This window comes from Aricia agestis, chromosome 5, assembly GCF_905147365.1.
Source record: "Aricia agestis chromosome 5, ilAriAges1.1, whole genome shotgun sequence".
In the NCBI taxonomy this organism is placed as follows: domain Eukaryota; kingdom Metazoa; phylum Arthropoda; class Insecta; order Lepidoptera; family Lycaenidae; genus Aricia; species Aricia agestis.
In genome coordinates, this window is record NC_056410.1 from 3,701,304 (window position 1) to 3,725,915 (window position 24,612).

The 24,612-nt window shown below is 34.6% G+C and overlaps 4 protein-coding genes across 8 annotated transcripts in view; 1 reads left to right on the top strand and 3 right to left on the bottom strand.

The window, feature by feature from the left end:
• The window catches only part of LOC121727412 (glycogen [starch] synthase), a 30,935-nt gene extending 26,292 nt beyond the window's left edge, over positions 1 to 4,643 (bottom strand). Inside the window, exon 1 of one of the 2 annotated variants that reach the window (XM_042115253.1) lies at positions 4,463 to 4,643. The gene's annotated coding sequence lies outside the window, so the exon portion shown is untranslated. Of the gene's footprint in view, positions 1 to 4,458 lie in introns of both variants that reach the window. The other variant, XM_042115254.1, reaches the window with a different exon arrangement.
• LOC121727410 (breast cancer type 2 susceptibility protein-like) lies at positions 56 to 15,924 on the bottom strand. 4 transcript variants are annotated; one of them, XM_042115250.1, is made up of 9 exons: positions 13,618 to 15,924; positions 13,322 to 13,502; positions 12,975 to 13,182; positions 12,784 to 12,893; positions 12,257 to 12,358; positions 11,348 to 11,537; positions 10,451 to 10,547; positions 9,075 to 10,195; positions 56 to 69 (listed from the first exon to the last, which is right to left on the bottom strand). In XM_042115250.1, exons 1-8 carry the CDS (start codon positions 15,672 to 15,674, stop codon positions 9,097 to 9,099), a joined length of 4,044 nt encoding a protein of 1,347 aa, XP_041971184.1. In that variant the 5' UTR covers positions 15,675 to 15,924; the 3' UTR covers positions 56 to 69; positions 9,075 to 9,096. The 4 variants fall into 4 exon arrangements, with proteins under 4 accessions (XP_041971184.1, XP_041971186.1, XP_041971185.1 ...); XM_042115252.1 differs by lacking the exon at positions 56 to 69 and having other exon boundaries at positions 8,856 to 10,195; positions 13,618 to 15,169; positions 15,329 to 15,924; XM_042115251.1 differs by lacking the exon at positions 56 to 69 and having other exon boundaries at positions 8,856 to 10,195; positions 13,618 to 14,922; positions 15,076 to 15,924.
• LOC121727051 (protein PFC0760c-like) lies at positions 15,698 to 18,467 on the bottom strand. The gene is made up of 3 exons (XM_042114728.1): positions 18,184 to 18,467; positions 15,782 to 17,879; positions 15,698 to 15,705 (listed from the first exon to the last, which is right to left on the bottom strand). The coding sequence occupies exons 1-3, from the start codon at positions 18,451 to 18,453 to the stop codon at positions 15,698 to 15,700; spliced, it is 2,376 nt and encodes a 791-aa protein (XP_041970662.1). The 5' UTR covers positions 18,454 to 18,467.
• Positions 18,468 to 19,552: 1,085 nt separating this feature from the next.
• On the top strand, positions 19,553 to 21,011 carry LOC121727415 (enhancer of rudimentary homolog). Its single transcript, XM_042115258.1, has 3 exons — positions 19,553 to 19,677; positions 19,760 to 19,945; positions 20,389 to 21,011. The coding sequence occupies exons 1-3, from the start codon at positions 19,675 to 19,677 to the stop codon at positions 20,509 to 20,511; spliced, it is 312 nt and encodes a 103-aa protein (XP_041971192.1). The 5' UTR covers positions 19,553 to 19,674; the 3' UTR covers positions 20,512 to 21,011.
• Positions 21,012 to 24,612: the final 3,601 nt, after the last annotated feature.

A 24,612-nucleotide genomic window follows, 5' to 3' on the forward strand; every position in this document is an offset into this window, starting at 1 on the left:
GTGGCGTTTTACCTACCAATAAAACGCATATTAATTTACTTACCTTATTCGAAGCTTATAGTTTAAATTCTGCCTGGTGAGTATAGACGCAATAAACTGGCAGACGAGTTAGCTCGCTTTTATAAACTCTCCCTACCTCTTCACCATGGTGGGACGAAAGTGGGAGTAACCGGAAGACAACAGTATGGATATAATGGCGGGAAACGTAGTGCCTATCTCAATTAAATAAGCTTCGAATAAGGTAAGTAAATTAATATGCGTTTTATTGGTAGGTAAAACGCCACTATTACTGGTGTAAGGAACAATAGTTTAAATAATTATTTTTACAAAGTTTTGCTACAATTCGTAGCCAATAAGGTTTCCGTGTCTTGCGTGTGTTAAAGTTAAACTTGTGCTTTCACCGTTGAAATGTCAGAGTTATGTCCATAAACGTAAATTTAAATACTAAAATCCGGAAGCATAATTTTGTATTTGATGTAATTAAATGCACGGCGTGTAACTAAGAGCTTGCATTTACAGTAAGAAAGAGAAATGGTCCTTCGAGCGTAAGTGGAGCATACGCCATCATGGCAGTTAATTTCTAATGTTCGTGTATAAAAATGGGTTATAGCTATACACTTTCTTTCTTTGCATTGTAAGTAATTTACTAACTGGCCTTAGGTGCCTCCACATTAGGTCGCCAATAGTGCGGCAGCAATGCAAATTTCTATACCAGCTATACTCAAACTGCGTACTGCGCCGGGACTTTATCACTTATCAGTGGCCCGCGTGAGGTTTTAAAATAGTACTTTAGTACTATTTTGAATTTCACGCCCACCGACAAAATGGTACAAAGTCATCGTGAAAGTCGTAAAAAAATTCCAAAGCTTTTTTTTACTCTACAAAATATTGGTTGTGGCCCGTCGCACGCGAAACCAAGACCAAAACGTGTTTTTGGCCCGTATAGAAAAAGATTGAGTACTACTATTCTATACTATAAAGGGCAGCGCGACAGCCGAAGACTCTTTTTAGCGTTCCGTACCCAAAGGGTAAAAACGGGACCCTATTACTGAGACTTCGATGTCTGTCCGTCTGTCAAGGATGTGATGTCAATTTTATTTTTAAAGATATTGACTCCAGAGATATTATCAAGACTTTCAAATCAAGTAATATTAAAAGTACCACTGATCTCTGGGGTATGTCCACAAAAATTATAAAATCAGTAATTGACATCATTGCCCCTTACCTAGCCTTAGTTTTTAATAATTGTATTAAAAATGGTGTGTTCCCAGACTTAATGAAGCACAGCAAGGTGATGCCTCTATTTAAAGCTGGGAAGAAATCAGACCCAGCCAACTATAGACCAATATCCATATTGCCGACTTTAAGTAAAATCTTTGAAAAAATAATTTTAAATCAATTACTTGCTCACTTTAACTCAAAGTACCTGGATGACCGAGCTTTGCTCGGTATAGCAAACACTCATTGACTTCGTGTTACTTAACAACGCCACCTGCTGGAATAGCTTTAGCTGTTGTTGTGTCATTAAAGCAATTAGTTGCTTACAAAATAGTATTATTATTCGCCAATAGATGTCAGGAAAAGCAGTATTTTTCAGTTTATCGATTATCGATAAAACACGAATAAAAATACATTTTCTAAAAATGATTCCTAGCTAGATCGATTTATCGCCACCGAAACCCCCTATATACTAAATTTAATGAAAATCGTTGGAGCCGATTCCGAGATATATATATATATATATATATATATATATATATATATATATATATATATATATATATATATATATATATATATATATATATATATATATACACAGGATGCACTTGGTATTTTCTGCGATCTCTCTAAAGCATTTGACTGTGTGGAGTATGATAAAACTACACTATTATGGTATAAGGGGCACGGCACTTAAACTTTTTTAATCTTACCTTACAAATAGAACGCAGAGGGTGGAAGTTAACTCCATAAGGTCTAATGGAACCAAAATAAAACTAGGTGTGCCACAAGGGTCCATTTTAGGCCCTTTTCTTTTTCTCATTTACCTTATCTAGTTAAAGATAAGCATGAGATAGTACTTTTTGCTGATGACACTTCACAAATTTTTAATGTGATGAGGCGACAATTTAATTATGACGAGGTAAATAGTGCTCTCTCAAAAATAGTACATTGGTTTAATGCTAATAATTTACTTTTGAACTCAAATAAAACAAAATGTTTAAAATTTATCTTGCCAAATGTTAGGCATGTACAAACCAATGTACTCATGACACCACCATATTCCTAGGCATAACGCTGGATTGTAAGTTACAATGGGGTCCACATATTGCAAAACTGGCAGATAAGCTTAGTTCTGCAGCATATGCTCTTAAAACAATTCGTGAAATCACTGATATAGAGACCGCACGATTAGTTTACTTTAGTTACTTTCATAGCATAATGTCTTACGGCATCCTCTTGTGGGGAAACGCGGTGGACATTAATACAATATTTGTGCTTCAGAAGCGAGCTATTCGTTCTATTTATAAGATGTCGTCTTTTGAATCTCTAAGAGAAAAATTTTAAGAAATAAGAATTCTGACCGTCGCATCTCAATACATTTTGGAAAATCTCTTATATGTTAGAAAGAACATAAATATTTTCAAAAAGAAAAGTGATTATCATAATGTAAATACTAGAAATAAGAATAAGTTAGCAATACCAATGTTCAGACTAGCCAAAGTAAGCAAATCCTTTAAAGGCCAATGTATACGCCTATACAATAAAATCCCAGAAAATGTTCAAAATCTACCTTTAGACAAATTTAAAAAAGCAGTTAAAGAGCGTTTGTGTGCTAAAGCGTATTATAAAGTCAATGACTTCGAGGACAGCACATCTTGGGAATAGGGTGGCTCCATGCAGGTTACTTTTCTTTTATTTTTGCTACATAGCTGTAAGCCATAACTTTGTAATTTTCCATTTTTTTAGTAAAAGATGGCCCCGTGCGAGTTTCTTACGCGGGTTCTTCTCTGCGGGGTAGTACCCGAACCGGTGGTAGGCAACGTAGTTTCTTCGTTCGACTTTCAAAAAGTGTATCATGATACCCATTTCGAATAAAAAGATATTTTATTTATTATTATATGTATGTCTCCAGGCTGTAACTCAAGAACCGCTATAGCTAGACTTCTGAAATTTTCACAGATTATGTATTTCTGGTGCCGCCATAACAACAACAAATACTAAAAACAAAATAAAGTTAATATTTAAGGGGGCTCCCATACAACAAACATCATTTTTTTGGTCTTTTTGACTCGTAATCCATAATGGCAACATATAGACACTTGAAATTTTCACAAAATCCTCTATTTTATGTGTTATTTAATATTAAAGAACAAAATTAAAATAAAATGAATAATTTAGGGGGGTCCCATACAAAAAACAACATTTTTTCCTTATTTTCGTTCTATAACGGTACGGAACCGTTTGTGCTCGAGTCTGACTCGCACTTGGCCGATTATTATTAGTATAGGAGTCGCGCTGCTGCCGCACTTAATGTGAAGGCACCCTTATTCGTCGTCCATAACATACCAATTAATTTCTTCATTGGTACATTCATATTATTATTAATCTAGGATTGTTTTCTTTCGTTAATACATTGTTATCTTAAAATTACATAATTGTAGCGTAGTGACTACTAACCTATAGGTATTGTTATATTAATATCATATTATCGCGCGTTGTGAACGTCATAATAGTTCAACTCTACAACTTTGGTCTACGATTTCAAAATAATAATTATAATCACCATTCATCATCAGTTTATAAATTGGTTCTTTGCAAATTTTCTCACTGTTAAATTTCTTTAAAGTGTGTATCACACAGTATCCAATAATTGTAAAGTTGTTGAGGTAAGATCAACAGCGCTGGATAGCGTATAGAAGTAGTTAGCAATGACTTTACAAAAACCCTATACATCTACACCCTATGCACCCACGGGCTAGATGTTGCAATGGTTTGTGGAAGAAACCTTGACACATCTAGGTAACTGCTACTTTCACAGTTAACTCTCTACTCCAAATTTTTTTTTTCACTTTTGTATGGGCAAGCGCCCCAGCAGCGTAACAAGTCTCTCCATACAACTTTTATTTGGTCATATTGGTATAACAACATGTGGTATAATGTTTTCAATAAGCAGTTAATTTAGAAATTGTTTATCTATGTATTACAGTATTTATGAGATGTAACCTTCAAAGATATTGGGACATTCAACAAAAGTTTAAAGTGGTTTGGAAATAGATAAAAAGTTTTGTTACTCGGGTGGGAACTTTCAACGTGTTACGTTCAGCACATCGCTCAATGTTTACACGGGAAATGTAACGTAGTAAAACTATTTTTGGCTCGACACATTGCTATCGTTGTCGTCGATGCCGATACGCGATAACATCGCGTTGCAACCGTAAAGTAATAAAATTCTACTTACCGATAAATATTATACTTATAGAAAACTCGAGGAGAAACAGGTTTGGTAGGGTTAAACTAAATAATAAGCACACAGCACACGTGGCACTACATGCAAGTGTTTGTAGAAAAATTATTACAACTATATTTTCGAATATCTCATGTGTACGCGGGTAGGAAATTCAAATAAAAATAAAATTCGTACGCAGATCAAACGTCAAATAGATACGGAAACATGCGAAGGTCACCTTGAAACATAAAATAAAAAACACCGGGCGCCAAATGTCAAATTTTGACAATGTGACATTTGACACTTCTTTTTTAATCATGTTTTTTTTCATACCAAGTTGGTTATCAAGGAACTTAGAGCTGTTGAAAGTTTGAAACTTATTATTTTATGGACCCAATGTATAATGGAGATCACTCCATTATACAAGTACGCTGGATCTATGATACCCACTTTTTTTTTTGTGCCATTTGAAGCGGAATCAGCGCCCCCATTATTAGGACCGAGAACTAAATTTGACGTAACCATTGGTAACCATGTATTTATTTTAATCAAATTTTTTATTCTCTATGGCATAATGTTCGAATTGTTTTCGTGTTTTTATACGGCCTTTACACTCGCGCTTCGTCCCTTGCCTCGTGGCTCGCCTCGTCCCTCGTGCGAGGCTCGTGTTGATCGATGGTTAATAAGTTGCCTGTTTACACTCGCGTGCCGAGTTCAGTCGTCTTCGAGCTAGCAACAATGAAGGACGTCGAAGTTTTAGCAGCAATAAGTTTGTGCGTACTAGGCTTATACAGTGCTCCGTCACTAATTTAAATAAAAGGAAGCTAACTTTTTGGCTGTTCTTATGGCATTTATGTTAAGGGGCCCAAATCGTTCTTTTTGAAATAGTTCTATGAAATTAAATGTTTCGACTTGCGACCAATCCATTATTTGACGACCTCTGTGGCTCAGTGCACCCACTGGCTGTCGGTAGCTCAAGCCGGGGGTGGCGGGTTTGAATCCCGCCGACTGAACAAAAAGTTTTCAAAGTTCCTGGGTCATGGTCGTGTATTAAATATGTGTATCATATAATAAAAATCTTAAATATATGTATGGTACAGAAGTATTAAATATATTTCCGTTGTCTGGTACCCGTAACACAAGTCCTTCAGGTACTTATCACGGGGCCAGGCTGACGTGGTGTGATGCGTCCATAGATATTATTATTATTATAATACGATGCATTTTTGTTTTTGCGTATTTAAAACTAAAAACAACCTGCGCGGCACGATGTAGAAGCAGAATGTAGCGGGAGGGCGAATGTAAACACCCACTCGCGTGCGACGCGAGGTCCTTTGACTGCCCCGTGCCCCAAAAACCGCTCCGGACGCGATCCGCGAGGGACGAGACGAGGGACGAGGCGAGCCACGAGCGTCTGTTCACACTCGCACCTCGCCTCGTCCCTCGCCTCGCGACTCGTACGCGAATCTAAATGGGCTATTAAAGTGTTTTAACCTCTCGAATACCGGGGTGTCAAAATTCTATTGAGCCGTCAATGCCCGAGTTATATCGAAATATGGTAGGGCTTTGGAATCAAACAATATTTTGAAAATATATTACTGGTAAGTATTTAAAATATATTTTAATAGATATAATTTACTATATCGTACATATATTTTATTTTTCTGAACTTTTGAACATTTTTCACGTGTGTATTAATTTCATAAAATTAATCGTTAACTTTGCAATTTAAAAAAGATGAGAAATCGGCATACGGAACCAGCACATTATCTAGTTTTTGCACAGATCTAGCAATTTTAGCGACGCAAATTATTATATGAGTTCATCACAGGTTATAATACTATACTTAATAATATTTTTATTCACATTGTATTGACATCGATAGGCGGAATTAAGTATGCTGTTACACCTACGTTACACCTATTATTTACATTTTTTATCAAGTTATCTACATTATAGAGTTATCACGTACCACTCACGTACGTATAAGCGGTATAAGTCGCGCACAACTTCAAGATCACCCGACAACATTGTATGGGGATTGGCGGAGTGAGCACGGAAATCGCTTGGTAGATCGAGAACAGACGGTGACGCGTTTGGTAGCTATCATTATCGGTAGAATTTTAAATGTTGTGTGCACTGCCTATACAATACACTGATGATTCAACCTATATTCCTTCCGAAAAACGAACTGCCGCACTCAGAGTGGAACATTAAATTAATTCAAAATCTTGACATAAGCCCATACCTACTGTCAAACTCTTCATTAAATTAAATGTGAGTAGGGCGGCTAAAGTACTAAAATATTTTTATATTAATGCTAACGACGTAACATTGACATAGAATGTCTAAGGTAGCTTTGCCCACACTATACAATACCCTAAAAATGTGTACGTGGCTAAAATCATAACTAGCTCTACGATGGCCCTAACATAGTCAAAACCAGGCCAAAGAATTCTTAACGAAACGTACGTATCTGTATGTGTCGCAGGCGGATTGTACAATCCGCCGTTTTACATTACGCCTACCTGTTATGAAAAACAGGGCCGTTTTGTAATGCGGCGGTTTAACGATTAGCTGGATTTAATGCGGCTGAATCAAAAACAGCCGGAATGTATTCGACGCCATACGTTAATCAAAACGGCTAGCCATAATGTAATAAAGCGAAAGATTTGTCGCCTCTTTGACCGTTGTTAGTTCAGATTCTTAACACTCGTGGCGCTACCTGTGACATAACAACTCGTTGAATTATTCAACTTGAATGCCGAAAGTGTGTTGCTAAATTGCGAAGTTTTGAGTGAATTAAATAAGGGAAAACAGGTGCAAAATAAATAATAATTTCTATTGTTCTCAATGTAAAGAAAGTAGAAACTATATTATGAACAATGGGCCGAGTTCTAGAGGTTATAACGCACATCAAAACTACTAAAGTGTCTGTGAATATGTTCGGCGTAGCCCTACACAATATTATTAATGTAAAAAATATGATGTTATGAATGTGACAGAATTTCTTTATGAATTAACTGGAAATTCATAAAGAAGGTCGGCAAGGTGACCGGGATATAACGCGCTATAAAAAAAACGATATTAAAAAAAAGGCTTTAGTAGTGCTTTATTCAGAATTTGCCTAAACCTCAACTATTTCTGTATATAACCTTCATTATTTTGAAAATCGGTTCAAAACGGCGGAGTAATCGTTGAACATACAAAATTATTTTAGTGCGAATGGTACGATGCGGCTAAACGTGGGCCGCCTTGTTGAAGAACGTAACGTAATGACAATCTGGCTTATCGTTAAACCGCCGCATTACAAAACGGCTCTGTTTTTTAAAACAGCTAGCCGTAATGTAAAACGGCGTATTATACAATCCGCCTGCGACATATATGTACTTCATCTAACATTCACAAGTGACAAGTCCGTATTTTATTATTTTATATTACAAAGTGTTTATACAATATTTATGGCACAAATTATATACAAATGCACAGCTTGACCACGAAGAGTTGACAAAAAATGAGGGCGCTATTTTATTCGCCGTAGCTCTAACATTTTGACGTATAATGAGGCATTTTCCTATTTTTTTAATTTGATTGTCAAACAGTTTCCATTTTAGTAACTAGATGGTGTATGGATAGACAACTAGCGGTAATACCAGGCAATACCATCAATAATTGCTACAAAACTGGGCAAAAGAATGTAAAACTTGATACATTTCAATTTGAAAAAGACGCAATAATATTCCAATGAATAGGATAATAAAGTTATTATAACGATGTTTTAGCTAAAACTCTCCTATTTACCGATATTCACACCAAATGTCACAGTCAATTATACATTTTGGTTTTGACAACATCTTACCTGCACTTGTGCAAGATAACGGATATTTAATGGCTCATATTTTACCAATAATGAACATCAAAAACCCAAATAACACAATTTGGGGAAAAATAATAAAAACCACACCAACAATAAAAAGTAGAAGAAGTTTGAAAGTGACATACCCGCCAAAACTCTTTCAGTTGTCAGTTTTCGGTTTGACAAGTATTATAATATTATGTTAGCTTGTTCCTAAACTGTTACCAGTATACTGGCCTAATCGCTTAGGCCAATGAACGCTTAGGAGTATGCTCTTTGTGAAATTTAAACTAGAGGGACGAAGCAAAAAAACATAGTAAGAAAATCTAGAAGTGTCTATCCTTACGCCATCTAGTTTAGATTGTTAAAAATAATATTAAAAAATATAAATGAAAATGCCTCATTCTCAAGTATACCAACAAGTTTGTATGGAATATGTTTTATATTCCATACAAACTTGTTATGTCATTAGTCTGTCAAAAAAGTGAAGAAATCAAAAAAGTGGCAACATCATAGTGTCATCCCTTGTTTCTTAGATTGATTTGAAAGGGATGATACTACGATGTTGCCACTTTTTAATTTCTTCGCTTTTTTGATAGACTATAATAGTTCCACTTAAAAATATATCCTTTATGTTCAATTTATATTTCTTACATTCGTTAGTTTAGTTGAGTAGCAATACCGCAAATGTAATCAAGTTTTATAAAAACCAAGGCCAAAAACAGAGACATGTGGAGAGCCCTATCCCATCAGCCATGAGGATATGACTAAGAAGTATTACATTTCAAATCTAGTCTAAACTTAAGGGTGGACTAGTTTCGAAATCTTCTCCGAATGGATCGTCTTTTGACGCATTCTTTTGCTTGGAGAAGTTTAATCTAACGGGATTTACAGTCCTTCTTTTAAATGGCAAAACTGGACTGGTGCATCTGTTATCGCTAGTATTTTCATCTCCATAATCATCAACAGCTGAAGTAGAGACAGTTTGAGGTCTGACGGCGACCTGATGATCACTCTTTGCTGGATTACTACTTTCAGCTTTCGAAATTAACGGACTCCTATAAGGCTTCATAGCGTCCCTGGTTTTATTGACAATGTGAATTGGACCCGAAGGTGGTGGTTCACCGTACTTTCGTAACTTTGCGATTCGTTCGTTTACTTCCTTTTTCCTAAGTAACGCTTTCGGTGACAACGTCGCATCAGACTGTTGAAACGTCGAGTTGAAGTCCAGTCCGTTGAGATTCAAGTTCGGGTCCCCGTTTATGAATATTTTATTCTTAGACTGATTATAGTCGGAGTTATTGAAACGATACGGCGATATATTTTCGATGTTGCCATACTTAATATTGACGAGGTTGTTTCTCAAAATTATACAGTCCTGGACGAATTTCCTGCGATCTAAAGACAAAAATTGCTTCGATAAATCTTCGCACGCTTTCCTGCATACGTCTATTTTTGGTGTTTTCGTGAAATACGTGAACTCAGTGGCTCGATACTGAGGAATGTTCTTTCTGGTGTTGCCAGATCTTTTTTGTAAATTGATGCAAGCGACGACCTGTCCCGTCTCCAAAATACTATCGAATCCAAACTTTTTTAAGCCACCCCAAAAATTTATGCAAATGATTTTCTGGTTTGCATCAGCTAGAAATACGTTTTGAAATAATTCTTTCTTGCAGTCGAACTCCTCGACTGAGGGTTCTACATCGAACACAAAGCCGACCGTATCGATTTCGTTATAGTCCGTTGTCAAGTAAGGGTTCTGAGTCAGCTCCTGTATTAGGTAGCACTTTCTCTCAAACGTCTTGGCTATGTTTAACATTTTATCGTCAACCTTTGAAGTTTTTCGAAACATAGATTGCTTTCCTGCTGATATTTGTATTTCCGAATATCTAAAACCAAAAAAGCCTTATTATTTATTGTTAAAAACATATATTTATCAATAGATTCAAATGCTGCTGTTACCGCTACGAATTCGACCTTTTAAGCTTATTAACTTTTGCGTTAAGCAACAATGACTTTATTGGTTTCTCACGTGTCAAGCGCATTTTCGACAGCGCTGCTATTAGTCGGTAACGCCATCCTCTCTATTCCAAAACGTCGAATCCTAACAGCAATCGAATCTGGTAATACAAAATCATCTTCACCTTACGGCCGTGGGGACGACGTTATGTATATCCAGCCAGGTGCCTTCTCGCAATAGATGTAACAGCGACTCGTGAGGACGCCAAACAGTTATCACACCTAAAATTATAGCAAAATATTTATTATTAAAATATATATATCAAAACGTGGGAGAGCCATGCTTCGGCACGAATGGGCCGGCTCGACCGGATAAATACCACGTTCTCACAGAAAACCGGCATGAAACAGCGCTTGCGCTGTGTTTCGCCGAGTGAGTGAGTTTACCGGAGGCCCAATCCCCTACCCTATTCCCTTTCCTACCCTCCCCTATTCCCTTCCCTTCCCTACCCTCCCCTATTACCCTATTCCCTCTTAAAAGGCCGGCAACGCACATGCAGCTCTTCTGATGCTGCGAGTGTCCATGGGCGACGGAAGTTGCTTTCCATCAGGTGACCCGTTTGCTCGTTTGCCCCCTTATTTCATAAAAAAAAATAAAAAATTCATTTACTTAGAAATAAAAACTAAAGAAACGTAACTCCCATACTTCAATCGTTTTGAATTTGGTTCTCATGGTTCTTTTCGCACACTAAAATAATATGGCAATAGCTACGAAGTAGCGAAACACTACAGCTCAGATAGAATCGGAACAAATTTTTGACACAGTTACTCTTCCTTAGTTTCGTAGGTGGAATACGATGATCTAAGTTGGTCCTTCGAGCCCATAATGTAGCAACCATTACAAAAGGCTATTAATTTTAAGTTTGCATTGTAATTTAACACAAACGAGAAGAAAACATTAGGACACATATTGAAACTTTTTCACAGAGCTATGACATGATTCAATGATAATATAACTTATTGAATTTAATACCTTGTTTGGGACTATATTCCATTGGACACAACAAAAATTCAATTAGTACCTTTCGTGACGTTCTGCTTATAAACATCGGCAACTCTTATCTTCAGCATGGCTACTACGTTTCTTGTAACATTGAGGCCACGTTTCTTCAAAAGACTTTGAACTTTAGACTGGAGATCTTGGAGGGAAACCTCGCGGCGCTTATCGATGTAATCTTGCAATATTTTAGATTGTGAATATGTGAGACCAGCCTGCAATAATAAATATTATACTTTAAAGACCTTTCATAGATAGATATTTTACGTAACATGACAACGCAAACGACATGAAGATCACTCTACACAGTGTCTAAACGACATATAGTAAAGTAAAAAATAATATTATAAACGTTCTCAACTACTGACTGCTCCTTAACTTAAAGGCAGGGCTCGGAACCGGTGTTTTTTTAACCAGGTTAAAACGCTCCTTAACCTGGTTTTTGGATAAGTGTTCGTTCGGAGCGAAATAGAGATATGCTAGCGGTATTGCTTCTGAAATTAGCCTCGTTAATTTCTCGCGGAAAGTAACTAGTGCAGTGATATTATCTTCTATCCCTTTCTAGTGCACCATCTAATAGCCAAAAGGCCATAACTTGTTTATGTGTGGACAAAGGGTGATGGTCGTGGTGTGTGTGAGTGGGGCGAACATAACCGCGAACGGTTCTAACCGGTATTTTGAGCAGTGAGCAATTTCATTTTGCTCTTAGAACAAAACCAGAAATAATTTCGGTCCGTTCAGAGCGGAATCGAAATTAAAACGCTCTTTTGGAAATGTATGGCGTTTCTAATGATCAGGATCGCGAAAATTAACCAGGTTCCGAGCCCTGCAAGGACGCAACGAACGAAGCAGTTTCTTAGCGAATGTATTACGAAGACAAAAATGTTTTCACCAACGCTTATGGTCCTAGGCTAACAAAAGGAAAAATTCTCACCCTGAACTCCGCCGGATCCCTGCTCTTTTTTAACAGCTGATATATTTGTGACCCACTCTCCAGACTTTTTCCGTCATCATCCACACTATCGCATTGGGAGGCCTAAATTTATTAACAAATATTATTAATGTTTACTTACATGCATACGTGGGAGAGCCATGCTTCGGCACGAATGGGCCGGCTCGACCGGAGAAATACCACGTTCTCACAGAAAACCGGCGTGAAACAGCGCTTGCGCTGTGTTTCGCCGAGTGAGTGAGTTTACCGGAGGCCCAATCCCCTACCCTATTCCCTTCCCTACCCTCCCCTATTCGCTTCCCTTCCCATCCCTACCCTCCCCTATTTTATTCCCTCTTAAAAGGCCGGCAACGCACCTGCAGCTCTTCTGATGCTGCGAGTGTCCATGGGCGACGGAAGTTGCTTTCCACCAGGTGACCCGTTTGCTCGTTTGCCCCCTTATTTCATAAAAAAAAAAAAAAAAAAAAAACATGAAATCAAAGGGAAGATAATTTAAAAAATGAAACTACCTGCATACAAAATTCCTTTTCAACTTCTTCGTAAATTTTTTCCAACATTGTTTCTCTCTCCATTTCGTACTTCATTTGATGTAAGTTTTCTAAGCGCTCTGATCTTGTCACTGAAATACATAGAATATTCACGTAAGTAAAACATATTGGTATGAATATAATTTGTACAGGCCATATTTTTTTAGGATCACCTGTACTACCATCGTCGAATTTTTCCACGTACAACATAGGATACACTCTGGTGGCGATTACCCTCAGTTGCGAGATTTTGCCGCCCTCCGGCTTGACAGTTGTCAGGTATGACAAGATGGCGCCGTTGCCGTGGAAACCCAGCTTTGCGGCCCAGTGTGCCCGACGGGTAGAATTGCCGCTTATTTTTAGTCGAACTGATGATGTGTCCTACAACGATTCCGAATGATTTCAAATTCAAAAAGCACTGAAAATATTGTACAGTAAGTTATAGTAAGTGCATACATCCACGAAGCTAAAACAAATAGATCCATTAAGCTTGACAAAAATATAGTAAGAATCTTCATACCTCCCAAGGTGCAACGCCTTGTTCGCAATGTAAAAGTTCCGCTCCATGCGTGATCAACTTCATTCCAATTGTTATTTTACCCTCACAAACTAATTTCGTAAGCAGTTTATCTAGGGTCGCCTTTACACAGTACCATCCATCAGTCAGAAGTAGTTCAATATTTACGGCTGAATTGCTCGTACTGAAATAAGCAGTAAGCACTTTCATAAGCTGTGCAAAACAGTGTATTGTGTTACATAAGTGTTATCTATTATTTTCTAGTTAGATTTTTATGTGCTAAAATATAAAATGCTTACTCTGTAACATTGGATCCGTTTTTATAAATACTTAACACCTGCAACACCATACGTCTAGAAGGCACCTCATCTTTTTCTAATATTTTTCGTAGCGCCGGTCTCTCAACATTGTACAGTTCCCTGTCGTATCTGTATTTTAGTTGTTCCATTACATTACTAACAGAACAAACATTTTGCATAGAGTTTGGAAATCTTTTTTCATAAGAAAGAAGTTTCAAAGTGATAAGTTTTATTTGATTATTTACCCAACCATTAGGAATTATTGTTTTGTTAACTGATTCTAAAAATAAAATGGTTATATTGTCCAGGGTCCATTTGGAATCGGATAGCTCATTACGAGCACCAACAAATTCTAAACTAGATATATTGTGAATATCATAATTTACTTCCTTATAAGATTGTATTGCATTTGTAGCTTTATCCATTTCGTACAAATCTAATAATTTATATTGCTTATGTTTTTTATAATTCACATTAAAAGCAAAACGATTTGTTTTATCAATCGGTTCAGAGCTTTTTTCTAATACTGGTTCATGGACCAATTTTGTTTTTATTTTTTTTGGCCTCGGGCATGATAAAATTGGACTGCCCGATCTTTTATTTGATGGACTTTTGTTAATAAAATCTTCAGTTAACATGGTTTCATTAAAATTGTTTATGACTTCAGTATTAAGTAAATTACAAAAATCTGTAATGTTTATTTTTGTTGTTTTGTTTCCATCAACAAAACATTTTCTAGCCTCTTTATTTCTTTCGTATTCATGCACATTGATATAATTTGTTTTTACGGGCTCAGTATGCATGGACGCGTATGTATCTTTGAGTTTTTGTTTTATCTTAGTCTTTAAGTTATTTTCTGTTTCCTCAAACAAAGTTTTGCTTTTTCTTAAATCTTCTTTTGATAAAGTATTATTACTAGCAGTTTCGATCTTGTTAAACGAGGCATTCTCAATTGAGTTCTTTTCTAGTAGATGATGACCGCGGTTAACAATAATATCTTGAAAGATTGTTTTACATTTTTCAAGTGCCTCGTCTGATATTTGAACGGGATTGTTACTGGCTGTCTTAAAACTCTGAAACGTGTTTTTTAAAGTATTCATAACACTAGCTTCCTTGCTGTGAGCTTCAAATATCATAGAATCACTATCATTAGGATTATTAATGTTTTTAAATATTGTTTTACTCTTTTCAAGTGCCTCGTCTGATATTTTAACTGGATTGTTACTGGCGGTCTTAAAACCTTGAAATGTATTCTTTAAAGTATTTGAAACACTATGTTGCTCACTGTTATGTTTTGGTGTTATAAAATCGCAATTATCCTGAAATATTTTTTTACTCTTTTCAAAAGCCTCGTCTGATATTCTAACTGGATTGTTACTGGCAGTCTTAAAACCTTGAAATGTATTCTTTAAAGTATTCGAAACACTAGGTTGCTTAATGATAGATTTCGGTGTATAAGAATCGCAATTATTTATATCCTGAAATATTTTTGTACTCTTTTCAAGAGCCTCGTCTGATATTCTAACTGGATTGTTACTGGCAGTCTTAAAACCTTGAAATATATTCTTTAAAGAATTTAAAACACTAGCTTGCTTATTGTTAGCTTTCGAGGTAACAGAATCACAATTATTTGTATCCTGAAATATTTTTCTACTTTTTTCAAGTGCCTCGTCAGATATTTTAACAAGATTGTTACTGGCTGTCTGAAAACCTTGAAACGAGTCTTTTAAAGTATTCGAATTACTAGCTTCCTTACTCTGAGATTGAAATAGCATAGAATCACAATTATTTATATTTTGAAATAGTTTTTTACTCTTTTCAAGTGCCTCGTCTGATATTTTTACAGGTTTGTTATTGGCCGTCTTAAAACCTTGAAAGGCATTTATAGAATTAGTTAATTCACAAGTGATATTATCAATTGCATTTTTGGATTTCATTGATGATTCCATAGTCATTTTTGGACGTTTATTACTCGCCGTAGTCAATCCAGCATAAGCGAAAGATTCCATATTGTGTAATTTGTCTTCAATATCCTGGTCAACACCAATAACTAACATTCTTTTAGAATTTGTAAGATTCTTTAAGCAGCTAGTATCGGTAAATGTTGAAAAATCATTTGGAGATTGTATCGATTTTTTCGTTTCGTCATTTTTCTCTTTTATACTTCCAACTTTATCATTTTTTTCTTTATTTTTTTTCAGGCGAAATTCTTCTAAATTGTTTTTCGTGTTATCAAAATCTTCTTCTGAAACACTAGTAGGGTTATTGGAATCAGTATAAGATCCTTCTTTAATTAATCTCAAAGTCTCTTTTTCTGAAACTAATTCTTTCTTGTTATTAATAACGATATAATTATCAAAATTGAATTCTTGTAAAAACTTTTTTGCTATTAATAAAGCATCTTTTGAAACATGAACAGAATTATTAGATGCAGTTTTAAATCCAGAATGAGTGTCAATTTTACTGTGTTCTATCTCAAATATTTGCCTGTTATTTTGAGTGTTTTCTGTAGTTTCTTTATTGTTGTAATTCTGATTTTCATTCATAACAAGCGGGAATTTGTTACTTTGAAATATTTTATCTGATTCTACATAAGCTTTATCTGAAATTTTTATCGGTTTTGAAGAAGCTGTGCTAAATCCCTGAAATTTTTTATTTTTCACCATTTTACTATGAAGGTTAGCGGTTGTAAGATTACTTTCAATATTGACTTCTTCTAATATTTCTTTAGACTTTAGTAAAGATGCCTTAGAAATATTTATACATTTGTTTGAAGCAGTTTTGAATCCTGTAAGCAGTTCATTTTTTACGTTCTCATTTTTATTCATTTTATCTCTTTCGTAATTATTCTGATACATGGTTCCATCGTCCATGCCCGAGTTCTCGATTAATTTTTCTTCTAAGCTCGTTTTGTTTTGTTCATTATTAGAAGTGGAAATTGGAATACTGCAATAATCTGAATGTGCATTAGTATTGTCATTTAACATATATTCTTCAGCCCTGTTAAATATTACAGGATGTTTAGATACATCTGAATTAGTATGAAGTTTATTGTCATTTATACACATGTTCTCTTCAAACTCCTGCATCATGTAATCATCTATCTTAATCTGTTCTTGAGTACAAATAACTGCTTTATTTGTTTTAAGAAGTACACTATCGTCAAAATTACTAAATTTAAGTGGTTTATGTTCTTTGTCATTATTATGAAATGAACTGTTAAAAACATTTTCTTTAGTTCCACATCCTGTATCAAAACTTGTTTTTTGAGACTTATAATCTCCTTTTTTCTCTATTGTTGCGCTATCATATACTTCAACTAGTTCTGATAAGCTTAAGGATTGAATTGGTTTACTGATTTTATAACAATCATTCAGAATACTCTTGGCTTTTGTAAATGAGTTGGTTAAGACCTGTATCGATTTATTGCTTGCTGTTTGGAATCCTACATAAATAGTTTTGTCTAAGTCAGATTCTTGCTCGTAAAATGATGTCTGCAAAGCGCAAGTCAATGGCAATTCTTCTACTTCATTGTAATCATTTTCAGTTTTTTCATCACTGCTAAATATAATATCTTCATCAAGAAAGTCACCTTTATTTGATAAATGACAATTTATGTGGCTCATTATTACTTCTTGGTCAGTTTTTAACTTTAAAATCGGACTAAGATGGATGGATGCAGTTTCATAATGTTTGTCTTCATATTGTATTTCTTCAGATGTCACTTGAGCTTGGTTGTTATGTAAAAGTTTTAAGTTGATAATTTTTTTCACTGCTTCTACATCAGAGTTCTCATAAACTATGGGTGCAGCAATAGCCTCAAACTTCTCAAAAGACTCCAATAAGATAGAAGTATTGTGACATTCTTTTTCATTTTTAGAAAATAAAATTGGACTTGAAGAAATAGTATCACATTCCAATACAAGGTCTTGCAAATTACAATCATCAATTGCATTGTCATTGTTACTCTCTTCATTCCCCAAATGCGACAAATTGCAGTTGTTTAAAACAGTGTCTTGAAGTATTTGGTGTGGTGATGAAATATTAATTTTTAACTTACTTTTACTACAACTTTTATTATCAATATTTACTTTACCCTGACTGTAAATAATTTCAGGTTTTTGATCAAAAGAAGTCTCAAATTCTTGAGTTACACCAGTGTGCAATTCCTTTAAGGCTTCAGCATCCTTAGTTGCTACTATAAGTTGTGTGTCAAATCCCCATTGATTTTCAAAGTTACTAGCCACTGGATGATTTTGTTGCTAAAATAAAATATTGAAAATGCTTTTATGTATGACAAAGTTACTACACAAATGGAATGATATTATTGATTGTGAGTTTAAATTATGAGCTTGTCGGAATCTAAAATATAATCTAAAAATAGTCTGTGAGAGCAGCAGTCACCACCATTCAACATAAACAAGCTAATCTCATATACAACAAGAAACTTCTATGTTTTGTAGATGGCACAACTAAGTTGTTGAAAAAGATTATAATAATATTATTTTATAATTTTATAATAATGGAGACGACAGAGAAGAAATATTTAAAGTATTAAGTACTTACTGGTTCCAATTCCAAGGAAAACATACTATTGATGGATGTTAATCTAGACTCCTTGTAGGTTTTTAGTTTATTGTTAACGGTTTTGCTAAGTGTTTCACTGTAATTTAAGGCTTTAATTTGCTTAGAAATATTTTTAATTACATCTTCGGACCTCAGACCTTGGGACTCTTTTTCATTTATTTTGTCCCTGTACAACAATGATTTTGAAACACAATAAGTTTTTAGTATTTTTTCGAAATTATTAATTTTTTTACCAATATCTTCTTCCATTATCTTAAATCTAAAGTATTTTCAGATAATAATACTGTGAATACTTTATGAATGAACACTTTATATTTATAAAAACTTTATGAAAAATAGAATTATTAAATTTTTACAATTTCTTCTTTTTCTTCTTGTAGTTTCTACTCCTTCTTATTTTTCTATTAAAACGGTCATTTGAAAAAAAAAAAGGAGAACGCCATCACCCATGTTTCTAACTTTAAGCGGCCTCCACACGCTGGCTGTTTGCCACAAACACCGCAAACAGCAAACAAAGTCCCAAACAGCACCCACAATCACCCAACACAAACAGCCAACCACATGCTTGGCGAACGGTTATTACATTCCGAATCGGCAAACATGGCGGACGACGAGCTTGTGGCAGCTATTACTTTCGGGTTGACATATTTTTATTATAAAAGCAAGAGAAAGAAAAAAGAAAAAAGAAGACAGCAAAGACGATGGTGGATGATTAACCCTCTGCGACTGACGTGGCTCAATTATTTTCTGCGGAACGTAGCCATCAGTATTTCTTTTTTGGCCTTAAATTCCTTGACACTTTTATTCATTATAGCGTCATTAACCTTTTGCCGATTATTGTGATCGGCATCTTTGCAGCATTCCAGAGACATAATTTACAGGTTCATTTTGATAAGCCTCCAAAAATGTCAGAATCGTAGGTGCTAACCAATCACTCAATTTTTACGCTTTGCGCGCCAACGTAAAAGTGTAGCAAGTAAATACGTCCGCCTCCCGCAAGCTCGCACGCATTACTGATCGCTGTTCAAACGTGTGGATACGTCGCAAACTGTTTGCCAAACATCCTTGATCTATCAAGAAAAACCGACACCCATGCCGAACACTGCCCAACACAAACACAAACAGGCAAACAACGACAAACACCCATCCACACGTCCGTGTTTGCTGTTGGCTGTTTGCCATTGTTTGCCAAGCATGCGGATGGGGCTTTCTACTTTCTGTTTGTTGTTTGAGGTGCGTTCCTTTCTCACTATGCGGGCCAGTATGACTTGGTTTGGACTTGACAAAATTTGATTGGTAACTGAGATGTCAGATCGCACTACTAGCATACTGGGAGTACTGGGACTAGTAAGGGAACGCCTGCATTTTTGATGTCATTTATGTTTGGACTTCAGAGGAGAAATATACCTATCATATTTTGTTAAAATAAGAAAATAAACGGCTTAGTATTATTCAAATAACTATATCACGATGGTAAGTATTGTAAATCTTTAAATAATGAAGATTCAGGTGAATATGTAACAAATGGCGGTAATTGAGGTTATGCTTATTTCAGTCTCATACAATTTTATTGGTTCAACCCGGTCCCAGACCAGAAACAAGAACGTATTCTGACTACGAAAGTGTCAACGATTGTATGGAAGGAGTCTGCAAAATATACGAGGAGCATTTAAAAAGACGAAATCCAAATACACCCACAATTACATACGACATATCGCAACTGTTTGACTTCGTGGATCAGGTAACTATGTCCCAACTATTTCCTGCTTTAAAGTCAAATATCGTGTACCTATGCGTTTTGTTATTAATGGGTGGAGAGCATGAAAACTCACAAGTCACATACCTTTACATTGCATAGTTCACAGTCAAATACTTGACCGAATTTTCTGTTGTGTCGACGCCGGCAATGAAATGCTGACAAACAACTCGTCCTGTAGCAAACACAGTTGCCATACAATAAGATATATCTGTTATAGGTGCTAAAAGCTAATCTAATTATCATTAAAAATAAGCTATCACCTAATTATTATTGTTGGTTATCTGGAAGAAACTGTTTAAATCGGTAAGACTGCCAATTTGCGCAGATCCTACCTTATTATATTGTGGTAAAACTAAACTGAACTATCATGTTGGTTACATGTTTTTAATCTTATAACCAATTTCATTAAAAATGTTTTGTTACAGCTAGCAGATTTAAGTTGCTTAGTATACCAAAAGTCTACTAACACCTATGCACCCTACAACAAAGATTGGATAAAAGAAAAAATCTATATACTTCTACGTCAAGCGGCAGGCCAGAGCGACTAAGCATTACTTATTGACTTACATTAAAATTGTGAATAGGTATAGTATTTAAATTCAAAATTACATTAAAAATTATTTTCCTCTTTACGATCCTGGTGCCATAGCATTTTATGCCAAATTGTGGTTACAAATTGCTGATGCTTTCTTTTTTAATAAAAAAGCCAAATGCTGTACAATTATAATTGCAGACACTTCAAATTCATGTTACATATTGTAATATGATAATATCTAAACTTATACCAGCTTACCTATTCACATTTTTCATTTATAGAATTGTCAAGTCTACATAATATGCCCATTAGTGATTATGGTAATTTTATTTCTATTGAGGTTGTGCAAACTTTGAAGAGGGTTCTTTTTCTTTGATTTTATTTTTAATTATTATATTCTCTATCTTCTATCTAATGTTGCAGTGCAGCTATTCTATAAAATGTTGATTCAATTGAGAATTTGAAATTCCGATTTAATATTACATTACAAATTACAATATATTATTTTGACTTCACAAACAATGTCAAAACATTTTGTACTAAATTTGATTTGATATTGAAGTACTGCACTTAACTGCACAAGAGCACTCACACATTTAATGATAACTAAACTTCAGTTTATCAAATTATTTATAATAATAATATATGGGGCTTAGGTCAACATCTTCAATCAACTACAATTAATTAATTAACATTTGTCTCTAAATGTGGCAGTAAAATTAATAGAAATAAGCCAACAAGTCTCAGTAGCAAATAAAATTATTGTAATTATTAGGTATACTTTATACCACAATATACTTTTTTCTGTAATCACTTGAGTGTGAATTCACATTGCAATTTAATGATTAGATTTAGATTTAAAACACATTTTGATTAAACCTTGAAACAGTTTAGTATACTGTGTAAGTCTACAGAAACCACATTTTTTTTATTTGAAAATACAATCAAATAATTATTTTAATCTGATTGAAAGTGGCATATTGTGTTCTTAATTATCTAAGTACTTCATGTGGTTTTTTTTCTTATTTTTGATAACTTTCTTGTTTAATTATAAGTTAGATTAAGAAATAAAAATATGAATCTATAAGAAAAAATATGTGTCTTATTTTAGAATAAGTAAGTACTAAGACTGGGTTGCACCAGCTAACTTTAACTTTAGCTACAGTGCAAAATGTCAAATCTTTGGTTAAAGTTAAATATGGCGTCTTTACCTCCGCTCATACATGGATTTCTCCGGTTAAAGTTAAAGCTAAAGGACGCCATATTTAACTATAAAAATAACTTTAGTCCTAAGTATATTTAATTATTTCTTCTCGTAAGTATAAGACTAGCAAAACTTTGAGATCACTCTGAATTAATCGGCCAAGTGCGCGTTGGACTCGCGCACGAAGGGTTCTGTACTGTTATAGAGCGAAAGTTGTAAAAAAAGTTATTTTTTGTAAGGGAACCCACCTGAAATATTTAATTTTATTTTCATAAGGATTTTCTGATTATTTCTATTGACTTATTTAGTTATTTTAATTACAAGCAAAAAAGGCCTAAAAATCACGTTTGTTGTATGGGAGCCTCCCTTAAAAAGTAATATTTTTATTTTATTTTTAACTGTTTGTAGTTATAGCGGCAACAGAAATACTTACACAATTTGTGAAAATTTCAGAGGTCTAGCTATAGCAGTTCTTGAGATACAGCTTGGAGACAGACTGTCTCCAAGCTGTATCTCAGACAGACATGGTATAGTTTTCAACCTTTGGGTATGGAACCCTAAAATGGTCACTTTGATTGGGGAGAGGAGTGAGCAAGGCGACTGCACGTACACATCAGCCATAGTTAAGCAATCAGCTGCTAGACTAAGCTCCCTGACTTCGATCACTTGATTGACAAATGACAAGAAACATGATCCGTGTTCGGATGTAAAAAAAGTCTGTCTTGCGCAGGCGCAGGTCAAGATACACACCTTGACAACAATTATGGACTAAAATATTACTTTACACAAGTTAGGAATTATTTTATTTGTACTTAAAGGCAGTAAATATTATTTCATTCCATTATTATGTGTATACGTATATTGTATATTCACAAATGTCACAAACTAGAATGAAATATAAAACCCGTCAAACGACTACAAGTTGCTAACGGCCTTTCATGAACCAGATAAACCCTGATTGTACAGCACTGAGCAGGCTGATGATGATGAATTATAGCTAAGAACACTCACGATCATCGTCAGCTTTCAAACAAAAAAACTAGGTCAAAATCGGTCCACCCGTTTGGATGCTACGATGCCACGGACAGATACACACACAGACAAACAGACAGACACGTCAAACTTATAGCACCCCTCTTTTTTGTCGGATGTTAAAAAGACTGTCTTGCGCAGGCGCAGGTCAAGACTTGCAACTCCTATCGTTCACGGCTCACCCGTCTTACTGAGTTGCGAGAGTAACGGTGTACTGCGTGTAACGGTGGTGAACTGCGCACTCACTTGGGCACTATTAATATTGGTTAGCAGGACGTTTGGAATCGAGACATTAAAACCTTATTTACATAATATTAATAACTTTAATATCTGTGACAAAAACAATAAAATTAATTTTGGTAATTTTTATACTAGACTAATATTTTACAATTCACATACCTACCCTACCAAAAACCTTACGAGAAGAGTACCCACATTCAATAATTATTAATTTACCTAAATACTGAGAAAGATGTACTTACATTTATTATTTACTGATCATTTACTTATAAATAATATTAAACATTGTAAATAATATGTTTTAGTAATATTTTAGTATGATAAAGATATCTTTACTTTACTCTACTTGTGTCTTCATTCATAGTAAAAAACTAATAAGTAACATAATTTTTTTAACACTAAAACATATCCGTAGCTTAAAAAAATTAACGACATAGAAAGCTAAAAGTAAGAAAAATAAAAACAAAAATTATCAACAAAATTTAAATCTTGAATAAATATAATTTGTGCCCCTTTTTGGGAATTTATGACCTCTTTAGCTGCTAGATAAAACTATTATTCTTGTTTTTACCACCACCGCCCTTACCTTTTCTCTTTTGAGGTATTTTAGGATCACATATTTAATATATCTTCAGACAGTAACTTTCTCACAACGAACTTCGGTGGGAGAAAACTTAAAATGTTGGGACCCTATGGGGTCACTTAAAGTTAGGGCACTATATTTTGTAAAAACAAGCATTAAGCTAGTTGGGGCAATCTAGGTTATTGTTAGTCCTGTGTTAAATATCATAACTCCATTTTAGTTAAATATTAAGAGCGAGGGATAACATAATATTAATTAACCAAGGTATAATAAAGGGATCTTAGATGATATGGTATTACTTATAATATATAATTATGAAGGCGGACAAACTAAATAAAATTTTCCTTATAACTTGAAAGAAAAGTAGTTTTTATTAGGCCTACTAACACAGATTTGAGTCAATGTTATCCCCGGGTTAAATATTTTATATTATTATGTTGTTTATTTTATTTATTAAGTACCTGGATGACCGAGCTTTGCTCGGTATAGCAAACACTCATTGACTACGTGTTACTTAACAACGCCATCTGCTGGAACAGCTTTAGCTGTTATTGTCGTTAAAGCAATTAGTTGCTCACAAAATAGTATTATTATTCGCCAATACATGTCAGGAAGAGTCATATTTTTTAGTTTATCGATTATCGATAAAACACGAATAAAAAGACATTTTCCAAAAATTATTCCTAGCTAGATCGATTTATCACCTCCGAAACCCCCTATAAACTAAATTTCATGAAAATCGTTGGAGCCGATTCCGAGATTCCAATTATATATATACAAGAATTGCTCGTTTAAAGATATAAGATAAGATACGAACAAGGAAGTAACGTCACAACATGATATTTAACCCTGCTTTAACCCAGATCTGCACAAGTGGGTCTTATTGGATAAAAAATTATAGTAATACTGTATGCAAATATCCATAATAAACAATATAATCTGCTATATTTACAATTACTATACAAACTACTATAATTCACGGTGAATAATATTTAGGTATGCTTTAATATAGGTACTTATTAATAAATCTTAGATAAGTAACAAATTTTTACATG